This window comes from Argiope bruennichi, chromosome 3 (assembly GCF_947563725.1).
Source record: "Argiope bruennichi chromosome 3, qqArgBrue1.1, whole genome shotgun sequence".
NCBI classification, from domain to species: Eukaryota; Metazoa; Arthropoda; class Arachnida; order Araneae; family Araneidae; genus Argiope; species Argiope bruennichi.
Window position 1 is genome coordinate 35548248 of NC_079153.1, and position 16648 is coordinate 35564895.

The 16648-nt window shown below is 27.2% G+C and overlaps 1 protein-coding gene across 1 annotated transcript in view; it reads right to left on the reverse strand.

Annotated features, from left to right (window-relative positions):
- Positions 1–432: 432 nt before the first annotated feature.
- Positions 433–16648, reverse strand: part of LOC129963555 (uncharacterized) — a 32553-nt gene continuing 16337 nt past the window's right edge. Inside the window, exon 2 of the mRNA XM_056078013.1 lies at positions 433–3027. Coding sequence (XP_055933988.1) covers positions 2792–3027 — 236 coding nt within the window. The 3' untranslated portion in view covers positions 433–2791. The remainder of the gene's footprint in view (positions 3028–16648) is intronic.

Below are 16648 nucleotides of genomic sequence, written 5' to 3' on the forward strand. Positions count from 1 at the left end.
CAAGACTCCAAATGCCATCACTAAGTACCAAGTCATTTTTCAAAAGGATACGTTTGACAACCACATAAAATATCTTTCTTAAATAGCTGCATAAAATTGATTATGAATTTTGAATATTAATTTAACTCATACTGAAAATAAGTTAAATAATTTGCTGCCAAACTAACATCCTGAAAGTATGGCGTAGTTAATCTGTCAGTGTATTGTTGCTATTGGTAATTCTCGTACCTAAAAGAATAAAATCAACATTTGACCATTTCACAATAATTTACAAAGTTTCGCAAAATAAATAAATAAAATAATTCAGATCGACTTTCTATAAAACAATAGATATTTATTAAAAATTCTTAAGTCCTAAAATCAAAATTTATGTAAATTAATGAAATAGATAAAAAATATTTACAAGAATCTAAATATTTAAAGTAAAATTTTTTACACATTACAACAAAAAGACTAAACTTCTTTTACAGTATTTTTATTAAAACAATAAAAGCACTATTTTATAGCTCATATTTCAAAGCAGCCCAATATAACACATATGGCAAGCTAAAATAACCAATAAATAAATAAGATTCAAATAGATAATAATCATTACATGTCATTATTACAACTTTTAAATAATCCATTACTTTTTACAAACTCACTCTCCTTTAAGTTTCTTCATTTTAACAATTACAGATAGTCTTGAGCAGATGTAGTGATATTCTTTATTATTACAGTATTAGTTTCGTTCATTATGAAATATGTAAAACTACACAAATGAGAAAAAAAATCAAAGAATTGTATTCTAATATTGAAAAATAAATAAATAAAATACAACAAAATGAAATAGAGGAATATAAACAATGACATCCTGGAATTCATGAAAGAACGTTTCAAACGATTTATTGCATAAATGTGATATATAAAGTTCTTATTTTGCAGAAATCAGCTGTTTTTCGTGGTAATTTCCAAATTATAGTGCTAAATTTTGCTAAAGACATGAAAATAATAATAATATACTAAAAAAGAAATAAAATTATTTTGAACTATTTCCCAAATTTTGTCAAGGATCTTCATTATTAATTATTATTATTTATCCTCTAATGAGTTAAAATTCGATCTAATTTTTTTAAAAATATAGACACATAATTTAGATAAGCAAACGATTTTTAAAATTCTAGAAATGGCAGTATGAATTATATTTATGGATTTTATAATATTAAGCTAATCCATGATGCCATTTCTTTTCTAATATTACTTCTTTAAAAAAATTATTATCATTCCTTAGAACGTGTTAAATTATATTACTTCAAAAATTGTCCAGGTTTTGTTCTATTGATTTTGTGTTACAAACACACAAATGAAATCCATTGTATAGTTTTCTAAAAACAATTTTATTTTTTTAATAATTAATTTTTAAATTTTTTTACTTACATCTGGATTTATTTTTTATTGAAGGAAAAAATAATTGTTCTATTTTTTTCTTTTTTGCGAGTTTCCAATTAAAAATGTTTCTAGCAAAATATTTTGGAAAAAATAATATTGCCATTTTAGTTTACTTAGCTTATTTATATAAAAATATATAAACTTATTTAATTAAAAATATATAAACATTTTAAAGTGGCAATGTAATATTCAGATGATTATTTTAACACCGAATAATTTTTTAAAAAATAAGAAGGATTTTTTTTAACAAAATATAATTTTTCTAGTACTCACTGGCTATACATATATACAACATAATAATTGCATTAAATATTTTTGAAAAATAATTATTATATTCAGCATTTTAAACAAAAAAATCGAATTAAATCTCCAAGCTGGCAACAACGAAACACAAGCACATACAATATTGCACTTTTTTTCCATATTTTTTTATATTTTACAAACTATTCAACACTCATCCATGAGATTTATTAATTTATTATTTTACAATGAAATGATATTTTTGTAGGGAAAAAAAATGTTCCTTCTTTCCATTGATATTAATGAAAAAATAAAAAAAAAACATTGTAAATGTTTCATTTCATTATTAAGCACAAAATTGCAAACTGAGATATGATTCAATGCATACATAAACAAGAAGACCAACATTCTTAAACGATATCTGTCATTATGAGATGACATCACAAATAAATAAATAAATTATATATTTAATGAAGTACTTTTTTTTCTATTTGGACATTTAAATATATTTCAAGTATTAAGCATATTTCAATAAATATTTACTTTCGAACTAGCATTTAAAAACGTATCAAACATGTGAATAAATAATTTAAAAATTTTTTTACTTAATAAATAAGTAAAGAAATATAAAGAGCCGAATGATATGAGAGAATTTTATACAATTTACAATGTATGCAAAAGCATACATGGCATATATATTATGGCAACATTTACCATATTTACGAAAATAATACATTAAAATTTATTAAATTAAATACATAGAGATTTTTAAGAGAAATATAATTAATTTTGAGTTTCTTTGCTAATTTTCGTGGATTTTTTTTTCTCTTTTATTTTGAACTTATGTGAATTAATCAGATTTAGTCTTTTCATTGCACAATTACATAACAATAATCAAGCAGAATTATTTGGTCTACAGGTAATAAACTCAAATGCAACTACAACTTCTATCAGTGGAGCATATGATGTCAAAAATATATCATTAGTCATACAAGTACCACTCCAACATTTAAAAAAAATTTCTTCTTTAAAAATATTGAAGATCATTGTTCGTCATACAACTTTCAATTGTAATGATGCAGTTTTCTTTTCATCGTCGTTGATTATTTAGTCACAGTCGCAGTTATTGAGCAAAGGTACTGTAGTATTTATTTTCAACATAAGGAGAATCTTGCGTTACCGGTATGCTAGAAGTCAATGAGTTACACAGAGACGATATGGATGGTAGGGAGACGCTGTTTTGCGTTGCAGATTCCATGGTTTGTTGAGTGACACCTTCCATGTAGTTGCGATCGCACGTTTGTGACGTCAGGGGCTGAGAAAGACGAACAGGCCACTGGTTCATCGCAGACGATAGAGCTAGAGAAAGGAAGTGAAAATTGAAAATGATTACAAGATCAGCATGAAATTAGTCACTGATAAAATCAAATACAGAGGTAGAGCAATTGCAGAAAAAAATGATTCAAAAGCGACTATCGAAAGAGAAAAACTATACATTTAAATTAAGAATGGCAAAATCATCAAATAAGTAAATAAAATGCTAATAATAATTTGGAAAGTTATACAATAAAATAGGAAAATGGCAGCTTTCCAGCAAAAAAGGCATTTAATAAATAATACATGATTATTGAATAATATCAAGTAATTTTAATAAATGTATTCATAATAATAATTTTTAACTAACATAATAAATGATAATTTTAATAAATCAGTAAATAATTTCAATTATCATTAAGCAATTATAAATACAACTATCTTAAAAATAAGCAACAAAATTCATAACTAACAAATATGAATTTTTTTAACCAGCGGCAGCGGTTTCCTTGAAACTTTCTCGCATGATGTTAATAGAAAATTCGACAAATCAAAGAAAAATAGCGAATTATTGAGGAACTCGAAATAAAAATGCTTGAATCAACCAAGTTTTAAGATATAAGATAGAGACATCACATTTTTGGTGATATTATTTGATGCTCATTTTTCACAACTTTTCTTCAAAGCAAGTACAGAAGAAGTCATTCACACCAATTTTGTGGCCTCCGTGTGATATTATATAAATTCTTAAAGTTTTCTACGTTCAATTGCTTTAACATTTCAAATAAAATTAATTAAAAAATTAAAAGATTTTTTATTATAATTAAATATATAATTACAATCGATTTTTTTTTCGACGTGTCATTAATAGTTAATTTTATTTTACTTTGCTTCAATTACTGATAAATCATTTTCTTAATTATTTCAAGCTTTGAAATTGACTATAAACTTTGTATAACAGAAATAGGGTTAACAATGCATTATTTTAAATTCCTTAAATATAATTAAATTTGCTAAATCTGATTGAATATAAACAACATTATTTACATATTTAACAAAAATAAAACGATGTGGAAAATGTATAATTAATTTCAGCAATGTATTTTTTTGAATTTTTATTCGTTAAAGAAAATTATATCAGATAAGAAATTAATCATCTCAAAAAAATATTCTTCCACCAAATAAAATAATATAATGCCATTATTATGACAAAAAAAAAGTATTCTTTTAAACAACAATTTCAAGTTTTATGTAAAATATTGTTACATGAAGACATCATTAGAAATGGTTGGCAAATCATGTTTAATAAATAGTAATGCAATACTATTATTTTGAAACATGAACTTACTAAATCAAAAAGATCCCTTTCTTTTATTCTGGGTAGTTTATGGTTTACTTTTATTTATTTGATTTTCTTTTGCTTTATAAAATTGTGGAATGAACTGAATATAAATTATTTCTAAAAACATTCTATTAATATGTTAAAAAGCATAATTTCTTTTCATTTAATCTATTTCCTTTTATTTATTTATATTTCATCGTTATCAATGCTTTGGAATTATTGTAATCAATTCTTCACAAATTTACTAGCAAGTGGGCATCATTACTAAGAAATCAACATTTACTTTAATTAATCGACTGGTTGATAATTAAATTAAATAACATGATGCTTTGCCATCGGGAGCACACCAGTTACAAAATTTTAGAACACAAGTAACCCAGTGAATTAGCTATTATAAAATTCCATCTTCACAATTTGATTTTTTGATTTAGGGCCTTTTTTTTTTATCTACTCCCACACTGACAATGTTATATAGCGCCACCTCAGATCCAATTTCACAAATGGTAAAACTGAGTCCGAGTTCAAAAATGAAAGTAATGATAGACAAACTGCAAAATGAATACTGTAATATTGCAGATTGGTTCGAATAACATGTTAAACTAAGTGCATTCGTGATTTTTTTTGTCATTTAAAGGACCAATTCATATGTAGGTAAGATAGAAGAATATTCATATGTAATCAGTATGTAATTCGTATTTTTTTTTTTTTTTTTTTTTTTGAAAAAGACGATTAAAAAAACTGCCGATCTAAATTCGGTTTTCCAGATATTTAAAAACTAAAAGAGAAAACTAATTTTCCTGTAAAATATCAGGATTCAAGAGATTTTAAGCAACGTGGGATAATAACATTGAGAAATCGTTATAGTATAAAAAGACCCATTATTATATCGAGAAAAATTCTAATAAAGTTCTTAAAACAATCTACTATACAGTATAGCGAATGCGAGTCCCACGGCATCTATTTCCGATGACACGGACACTGTTTACCATAAATATTTCCCATCTGGCACTAAGTCATTTAGTTCGCAAGGGAACACCGAAACATCCATTGCACCAAATATAGTTTAACGCTTCCTTTTTATGAACACGAAAAAAGCAAAAAAATGAAAGAAAAACCTAGTTTCACAGTTCACCATTTTTTGTTTTCTCTCCCGCTTTTGCGGATCGTCACAGGCGGTTGCCTCACAATTGATGCAAGGTTTATCTTAAAAGATAGAGATTGCACCCGAATTGACAAAGCCCCCCTTTTCTTATTCGTTGACAGCGTGTGTGGTCTTAATAGGACCAGGAGGAAAGTCATGAAAGTAAGAATTGCACTAACCTATGCTGTAGCCAAGTTCTAAACTGTAGTTTCCATTTTCAAGATTAAGGGGAATTTTATGATGTGCATTAACTTTTTACAAGGGAATTCTCCCAAGCTAAACATTCACACAGAAACTACAAATTTCTTTTTTGTCTCAACTTTTACTTTTAATTTATATTTTAGTTAATATTAATTACTTAACTGCTTTTGACGAGTATACTCGTCATGGTAAAAGCACAACATTTTGCGTTATGACGAGTTTATTCGTCAGGAGTAATAAATAGTGACAATTTGTAGTTTTTACTTTTTGATTTATGTTTAAGTTGATATTAACTGGTTAATTGTTTTTGACGAGTATAATCGTCAAAAACTGGACATGGTAAAAGCATAACATTTTGCGTTATGACGAGTTTATTCGTCAGGAATAATAAGTGGTGACAATTTGCAGCTTGAATTACAATTTTAGTAAAAACTCAAACATCGCAAATTTCAAGATGTTTAAAATATTTAGAGGCCAAGTCGAAATAAAGGGAACAAATAAAAGATTATTATTAATTATTATGAAAAAAAAAACTTGCATATAATCTGAATTGTTTTTTTAAAAAGTAAAAAAAGTCGCTGTGTTGTATTAGTCATCCCAGAAGCAAATAGGCAACCATAAATTGTTTTAGACTATTCAATAAGTGGCGCACCTGGTAATAAAAACCGGGATGAGAATCCTTTGTATCCTTTTTACATATTTTAAGAAGCGGCATTTTTTATGGTTGATAAAAAATGCCGCTTCTTGAATTCAAAAAATCCAGTTGACATTTGAAATAAAAAATGCCAGTGGCAAAAAATGTATGTTAGTTTAAGTAAATAAATAAATATGATTATTGAAATAAAATAAAAATAAGTCATTTCAGTACAACGTAATTCGATATTACACATACTCTGTGTTTGACGATAATACTCGTCATCACTAAATTTTTACGACACAATTTAAATACGCATTTTCCGAAGAGGTCGAAACAGTTAACTGGTTAAAAAATTTCAATAAAAGGAATTCATCTTTAAATGGAAGTTAAATGTAGCGTGAATTTAATAGAAAGTTTGATGCTTAAAAATTAAATTTCGTCCAACTGACAGATATTGTCAATTAGGAAAACTCTCGATAACAGGTTTCTAATATGACGAGCAATTTTTAAGAAGTTGACCGTCCCGCGATCGAGTAACTTAACACTTCATTAGAACAATAATTACGAATTTTAACGCGACGGTCCAACGAAAATACCTACCTGATAGATTAACTAAAGAGTGGAAAAAAACCCGCCTATTCTTCGATAAAAATTTACAATTTTTTTAAATTGACACCATTTTAAAATAGGATTCTTCAAGTCAGCTTTTATCACCCCTAATTGTATATATGACCATTTTTATCCAACAGATTATAAATATTAAAAATATTTTTACATTGTCTGTATATGAATTTTTCCGAATAGATAAACTAGTTTATGCAAAATAATATAATCACTGGCGGTGCAGAAACAGGTTTCAATCATATCTCTACTCTTAATGTAGTCAAAATCATAAACAAATTGTTTGGTTTAAAATTTAAATAAAATCAATTCACAAAATGCTTAGACACACTGGGTCGATGGGGCCTCAGGACTAGAGACTGATGAGACCGTTGGGAAAAGACGTCCTTGCCAAACTGTGGTAAGTGTATGCCGATTGTTCATTTAAGATTACTAAAAAAATAATGTTGGCATCGCTTTTATCGAATAGATAATAAATATAAAAAATATTTTTACATTATCACATAGATTTTCTGAATTGATAAACAAGTTTATGAAGCATAAAATACCGCTGAAGGTACAGAAAAAATTCTTAATCATACCTCTACTCTTAACATAAACAAAATTATAAATAAATAAACAATTTTGTACAAAATTAAAATAAAATCAGTTTACTAAATTCTTGGAGACCCTTGGATCAATGGCGCCTCAGGGCTATAGACTAATGAGACAGATGTCCCAGCCCAAATTGTGTGGTAAGTTAATCTAGGTGTCCATTTAAGATTACTCGAAAATAATATTGGCTTTGGCGAAAAATACAAAATATAAGGAATTAAGGTGAAAGAAAAAGTTATTGCATTTTGTTTCCTCGAATACGTGCGTGAAGTGAAAATTAAATTCGTCAAAATATTGAACAGCTGTGAAAGAGCAGTAATGAGAACATAATTTTACAAATTTTTAACAAGTGTTTATAAAAGGTATTGAATATGTTAACAACTTTCAAGAATACAGAATTTGTAGAAAGCACATATTCATTTACGCGTATATTATTATCAAGCATCGGAATTAGCTTGATGTAGTTCCCAACTTGGGATTATATTGAAATTAATTGAATAAAATTCAACTTTATGAAAGATTAAGAATGGTTTATAATTCCTTTTACTTGAATAACTGATTATAAAGATTAGTAATTGTTAAATCTTTTCATTATATAATGCTGAAATTATTTTACTACATTTTTATAAAGTTAAAACATGAATCAATACTTTTATAAGAAATGAAATGAAATACTACACCAAATATAAATCTTACTAATTTTATGAAGTTATATTTCAAGCCGCTTACGTATTTTTGGAAAATGTCCGTCCGTATGTCTGTGACAAAGATAACTCAAAAATGCTTTGAACTAGACGGATAATTTTGGTATAATATATTTACATCAAATATGCAGATTTCAATCAAATTTTGAGCACAATTCGTTCAGAAGAAGACTGTCTGTCCGGTTGTTCGAAAGTAAGTGAACACGATAACTATAAAACGAAGAGAAATAGATGAATAAAATTCAGTACACAGATTTAACAACTATAGTGCAGACATTTACAAAATTTTCAACCAAATTCAACAAGAGATTGACTGTCTGTTAGTTTCTAATTTCAGAACAATAACTCAAACAAGTAATATAAAAAAAAATTAATTCAATTCCTACTTAGGTCAACAAAGAAAAATTTTATTTTAGTTACTTTTTAATAAATAATTGTCAAAAAAATTATGAAGTATCAAAAATTATTGATTTTTGTCTTGCATTTTACCGATTGAGCTAATACCAGTAGATTTCAATTGTCATTACAAACTGCTAAAACTCTATTTAAAGTATTAAAAATTAATTAAATTTAATTAATGAATTAATATTTGAAGAAAACGTATTAACATCAAGTGTCATCCACTACAAGTTTAAAAAAAATGTATTTGAACTTGAGTGGATGAATAAAAAGTATTTTATTAACGATTGAAAATTTGACCAAGATATATAAATATGTATAGGGAGAGTGTGAACTAATAGTAGGAATTGAAAAACGATAACGATTTACATGTATCAAATTTGGTACGTGATATTGTAATTACAAGTATAGTGTTTTTTTTCACATTTTTTTTTGTTATAATAAGTTGGGGAAAACAGCGTTTAAAACATAAATTAGGTTTTTGGTCACTATTAACCACATGCCAGGGATTAATCGGCAACAATTTCGCCAAAGATCACACGATGGATTTTTTTAAAAGGCTAAATTCACGCCAAAGGTTAATATTTCGTAACTATTGTCCGCCAATGCCATGCAAGATATTTTCTAGGATAACACCTTTATCAGAGAGTATACGAGAAAGTTTTAAGGAGACCACTTCCGCTGCTATTATTTACGCAACTTCTTAGCACAAACGAATGGTTGGGATATAAAAGTAGGGAGTACTCAAAAATAAAAGGACTAATTAAAGATATAGAAAGAAATTAACTTTAGGCACCGTTGCTCATGATATCGAGCAACTAGTCATGCTGTAAATAACTAAAAAAACCAAGAAGTCATAGCTGTTGGGGAGCTAGTCACTTTAGCAAATACACGCCTTTATGTAATAGAATTAAGTAATATTCAAAAGTACTGAGGTCATTAACTAAAAGGAATGGTCAATTGGGGATCAGAATTCTCAATATTTAAAAAATTAGATTCAGATAATTAATTTTTTTAAAATTTTTAATGTAAGTTTAATAGTGGTGCATTCCAGATAATTATGTTAGAAATTGGATCTGATTCAGGAATATAGGATGAGAAAACTGTATCTTGTCAAATCTAAAACGGCTCGTCAATTTAAAATAAGTCAGTGAAATCCAATAAAAGAAAAGTAAATAGTTTAGTTGAGTAATTTCGCTGCTATTTAATTTTGAGTAGCGATGGTTTTAAAAATAATTAAGCAATTCTCGCACAAGATCTCTCTGCATTATGCTATTATTATGAATTCATTAAGAAGAAATTTCAACGTCCTTTTTTTTCAGATTAATTGCTGAAAATGACTGCCAATAAGAGTGCGGGGAGAGTGAATTAACCATTATTTAATCTTCTATTGCGACGGGGTTTCAAAAAGATAATGCAAGAATCTGCAAAATTTGTAATAAATTTGTAAAAATATAAATTTTATGAATTGTAAAGTATTAAAATTATTATATAAAAGTACAATTGATAACAAAAGTTAATAGTAATTACTTATTTAACTAGTTATTCTACTGGACTTGCTATTTTTAATAATTTATTTGTTTGAAATTTATTATTTTCATATAATCTATCACAATAATTAAGCTTTTTATTTTTAACGAAACAAAGTATGAACTAATAATTGCGGTTGAATTTTTAAGAATTTCATTATTTTAGTCATTTTTTTTTCATGATATACTTATTTTAATGCAAATGAATAACAATTCTTATCTTTTTACAAATTCAAGATTATTACAATTTTCGTTGGAATGTAAATTAAATCGATTGATTATAAAACGAAGGGGGGGGGATTACAATCTCCTTTATCAGAGACTGCATTATGCCTAACATGAGTTGAAAATCACGGCAATATTACGTTGAATGTACAAGAATTTGCAAAGAATTTCCTATATTGTTATCTTTTTTTTTTCACGGATTCATTAGGAAGCTACTTCATCATCGTCATTCTCACGATTAATTGCTGAAAATCGCCGGCAATAAGCGTGAGGAGGTGGTTTTCTGACTGATGATGTGTTGACAGTTCTCGGTTAAGAAACAAAGCGATAGAATTACCCCAGAAGTCGAAGAAATGACAGTATAAGTCATAAAAAAATAAATATGTATCTCTTTATATAGTAAAAAAAATTCGGTAGATGATGTTTTAGACATTGAAACCTATTTTGTCCTGAGGATATACAAGTCGTTGTGGGTGCATTTAATTGTGAAAATGAATTAATTTTTATTAATAAATTTGCTATTGTAGTTTTAATAGATTTATTTATATTTCTTTTCCTTATATACATTTACATATTCTTATTTGACTTATTTAAAAAAACCCATTTTAATGCTGAAAATGACAAAAATTAATGTGGCTTTCATAAAACAGTGCACTTACACACACATATTCAACATGTGGCTAAAAATGACCAAAACGAGAAAAAGAAACTAATTAATATGTTCTTATTGTTATAAAATGTCATCTATGCAGCAGATAGAATTATGCATATCAATATTATATGTAGTATACAAGACGCTCATTAATCGCGGATCTAATTTCTAAATTATTGAAGACCAATAAGAATATCTTTCGAATTAGAAAAATACTTTAAATGCCAGAAAGGATTAAAATTTATGTTGTATGAATCAATAAATATACTTAGAAAACATTTTATATAGTCATTTAATTCTATTATTTGTATTTGATGAAATATTCTTGAGGCACTAAACACTCCACCTTTTTGAAACTACAACCGGCCGAATTATGAAGCTTTGAATTTCATTGCTTTAAACGATTGTAGGCCTTTTCAATGGCTATCTAGTGAGAAAAAAAATAATATTCGATGCATGGCATTTCCTCGAGCCATTCGTTGGCTGACCTAAAATAATGAAATGGTTTGAATACAGTTATATTTCAAGCAATAAATACCGATTGTAGCAAAATTTTGGAAAATTTATTAAAAAAGAACAGATTTAAATTATCAATACTCGATCTCATTTAAAATACTACATAAATAAGGCAATTCAAAAAATTATTTTTAAAAAGTGAAAAAGTAATAGCAGTAAATTATTTAATACAACCCCCCCCCCCGTTGTTGGTAAGATTTATTTAGTGATATATATCATAAAAATTAATTAGCTAATAAGCAAAATAATAATTTGCAAAAACTTTTGTCAGAAAATAATATGCAAATAGCGCAGGTTAGAAAAACACTATACTGAAAATTTCAAGTTTAAAAAAAAGTTTTACTTGTTTTTTAGGTCCTGACATATGAAAGTTTATACTTGCATTAAAAAGTCGATTGTACATTCTCTAAATTGAAGCTGAATTGAAGGTTTTCAGTTTTCTTGACACGTTCAAATTTAGGGGAATTCGAATAGTGCAATTTATGTTCGATAATTTAAACATTTTATCTATCTTATACAAGGCAAAAGGCTTTATTATGAACTTTAAAATCAGCCGAACTACAAAAATCAATTTCGAGAATTGGGCTTTCGATTTGTGATTCGTAATACATTACCATTCTAAAAATTCGCGTTCAAGATTTTAATGCAGACAAATTCGAATAACTAAAAAGAATAAAATATTTTTTGTAATAAAAAGGAATTTATTAAAATTATACATTTGCTAAAAATAAAATCTACAAAATTACGTAACTTATATTCCCATATATATATATATATATATATATATATATATATATATATATGTAATTATATTTTAACTCTAATTTCAATTTAATTAATTTTCATAGTAACTTCATCTTAATTTAGCCCATAGTAACTTCATTCTAAAATATTCTCTTATTTCGTGATACAATTCCACTGTCTCTACTTGATTAATTCAAGAAAAGCTTTGTTAAATTGTTGAATCAGCTAAAATCTAACTTTCCCACACTACGCGTGAAGAGATAACATACCGCTGATCAAGCAAATTCTTTTTTAAAATCTCCCTGTGTTTCCCCTACCTTGTCCACCCGTGTAATGAAAATCCCTATCGAAATCTCATAATACATTAGCACTGTAAAGAAGTATTTTCCCTATCAAAATCATAGGTTATATAAGACCAGGGATAAAATGTCCAAGAGCTCTTCCCACATTCTTTTCTGTGTGCTCGTCGCTTGTACATATGCTTGCTTCTTCAAAATGAAATAAAACGACGTCACAAAATTAAAAGTATCTTCATTGTCTTCAAACTGCATCATGCTTCACAACAAATAATATTACATATATATATACTTCTTCCTTGATAATTTTTTTTTTCATTATTATTATTCAAGTTATAGTTTTAGCAATCAGTATTCATGGAAAATCAAAATATAATTATAAAATCAGCGTTCTTTTGACGACGAAGTTTCTAGTGACTAGTGAATAAAAACTAAATTGTAACTTAAACAGTAATAAAAAAAATCGAATACAATTTGTAAAATGTTTTGAAGATATTATTTCAAGCGAATACACAGTTCGAAAAACAACAACCAATTGTTCAGAAATCAAGTAAAACTTCCTATTTCTGCCCTGAGTGAATCTTTTCCCAACTTTATTTTTTTTTTCTAGTAACATCCTCGCTGCAGTGTATGGGAATCAAAAAGGTTACTTGATGCAAAAATACTCCAAAAATATGCTCCTCACTCAACGGAAAATGTTACGTGGATCTAAGTGAGAAAGTGTGTGAGAGAAAGAGGATGGAAAGGAGAAAAAAACAAAAAAGAACAACAACAACAAAAAAAAAACAGCAGCATCCTGTGGATCGGGCTCAAGATGGCACACCCCTTAACTTCACTTTCCTAAGATCATTCTTGAGTGGCATTTTGGAACTTTGAAGTGTCCTTAGATAAATGCCCCGTATGAGCAAGTGAGGAAAAGCTATGTGAGTGTCCGGTGATGCACAGCAGAAGTGAATTCTGGTGTCGCTGTGATATTAGACCTTCCGCTTTAGAGTGTTCAATCGTCCAATATTTGAACGAAACTGGGATGGTTTTACGTACATGTTGCAATGAGCATTTCAATTTAGAAACTAACATCAAATTATTATAATTTCGCATTACTTCATTTTTTGTTCTTACTCGGATGAGGTTGAACAGTTATAATTTTTTATTCCTAGTTCTAGATTGAAAACGTAACTCAAATTCGTAAAGAATTTCAACTGAATGTTCCGATTCGTCCCAAATTTTGTTCCAGATTGAGAAACATATCATAAATTTGTACTAAATATTACTAATTATCCCATATTTTGTTTCAGATTGAAAAAAATATTATAAATTTATACTAAATGTTACGGATTATCAGAAATTTTATTTCAGATTGAAAACATATTTCAGATTTATACCGAATATGAATTCAACTTTCTGGTTCGTCCCACCTTTCGTTTCATATTGAAAAACATATCATAAATTTATAATAAATGTTACGAATTATCCCATATTTTCTTCCACATTGGAAATATATTTTAGATTTATACCGAATATGAACTCAATTTCTGGTTCGTCCTACTTTTTGTTCCAGATTGAGAAACATATCATAAATGTAAAACTAAATGTTTACGGATTATCCCAAATTTTGTCTCAGACTGAAAATTTATTTCAGATTTGTACCGAATATGAATTCAACTTTCTGATTCGTCCCAAATTTTGCTCCAGATTGAGAAACGTAACATAAATTTGTACTAAATGTTACGGATTATATCAAATTTTGTTCTAGATTGAAAAACATATCATAAATTTATACTAAATGTTACGGATTGTCGCAATTTTTTTTCCAAATTGAAAAATATATCATAAATTTATACTAAGTATTACGGATTATCCAAAATGTTGTTTCAGATTGAAAACATATTTGAGATTTATACCAAATATGAATTCAACATTCCGATTCGTTCCAAATTGAGAAACATATCATAAATTTGTATTGAAGGTTAAGGATTATCCTAAATTTTATTTCAAATTGAAAACACATTTCAGATTTATATCGAATTGAATTCAATGTTCTGGTTCATCCCAAGTATTGTTCCGGACTGAGAAACATATCATAAAATTGTATTGAATATTTAGGATTATCCCAAATTTTGTTTTCAGATTGAAAACTTATTTCAGATATATATTGAATATGAATTCAACGCTCTAGTTAGCCCAAAATTGTGTCCCAAATAGAAAATAAATCTCTTAAATGGGACTGAATGTTATTTATTATCGAAATTTTTGGCCCAGCCTGATAATATATTTCAGATTTGGACTGAATATTCCGAATGTCTCACATTTTATTTCAGATTGAAAATATATCTTAGATTTGTACTAAATTGGAACTGAATGTTCCGGATTGTCTGGATTTCAAAATGAATAGTTCATATTAACGAATTAAAGAATAATTGATTTATATCTAAAAAAAACCCGAAGATTTTTCTTCGCAAGTTTTTTTTATTCTATATAAGATGCCCCAGATATTCCCCAAGTGGCTATTTGAAAAATGTGTTGTTTTTTTTAATCCGGAGGTAGTAAAGTAAGTAATTACTACATAAATAGCTATATTACAAATAACTGATCAATGAGATTTTATTTTAAAATAATTATTTTTTTGACGAATTCTCCTAATCTTATTTTAGTATATAAAAGTATGATTACATACTGCGGATGAATCAGGTCGATAAAATAAGAAGAAAGTGTTATTAAAGCTTTTATTATCCATTATAGCCCTATTTATCCATTTCTTTTTGCATTTTTAATAGTTTATAATACGATGTTCTTTTCATTTCTCTCTTTCTTTTTTTCTGAATTCTTCTTATTTTGCCTAACAGCTTAATTTTTTTATTATTATTACCATTTGCTATCTAACACACCCAACCTTGTTGTGTTTAGTACCTAAATTTTGTCAGCTTCATCACTACACTTTGGGGAACCAAGTTTTTTTGGGTTCAAACTCAAGAAAATCTGCCCATTTTAACCAAATTACAGTATCATCCTTTATATAATAAACAAAACAATGGCTGGAGTTTTTAAACGAGGTAAAACGCAGCTATTGAAAAAAAACGATTCATCAGGTATGGAATTAAAGCTTATAAAGTATTTTTTGACAATGACTCACAGAAAAATAACCAAACAAGATTCATTGCTAAGCAATTTTAAACAAGTGACACATCTCAATAATAAAAGTGGATCAGATATCAAAACCAGGTGTTAAATGAAGATTTTAATAAATTATCTTTTTTTATAAAATCGACTTCCATTTAGCGATTGCATAGTTTTTTAAAAAGTGCATGCATTCAAATGTCGAAACAAAACTCATATTTGGGTGCTATATTATCATGGAGGGTTTGTGCATGCCTCCTGATATTTCTGATACCAGAAATGCTGGTGTCTTTGAGTTTATTTTTAATAAACTTGATAATGAGTATAATAGAGTCATACAAAATGGCAAGTTCCTAGCAGGCACTGTTAAATGTATCTAATTGAATGTGAATAATTTAAAAGTCGAATTTAGTACCACTTCAACTCAAAATAACATCACAGAACCAGATAATTAATGAATGAAAAAGTGGCCATCTTGAAATATTATTTTCAAGGGAAATTTTAATATAATTCAATTTACATTTTTGATACTTTAAATACCTTAAAATATCAATTATTTGAAGACAATAGCTCAATTACAGCTTAAAAAATAACATTAGCAGTGGCCGATATTAATAAAGAATATATTTATTTTTAGGATTTCATGTCTTTGACGAAATACGACATAGTCGCCAGATACATGAGACATTTTGGTAATTCATAAGGCATTTTGGTAACACAAAAGGGATTTGTAAACTTCAAAAGGATTAAAATACTTTTCTTTATTTCTCGTTAATTGCTTTTATAAGGAACTACAAGTTATATATTGAGTTTACAGTTGGTTTAAGTTGTCATAGATTAGCTTCGTTTGTGTTTAATCAATGTTGAAATTGTGTTTAAAATTTTTAAGCAACCCTTTTCATTCAAATCACTCCCAAACGAAATAATCATTAATTTTTTTAATAATTGTTT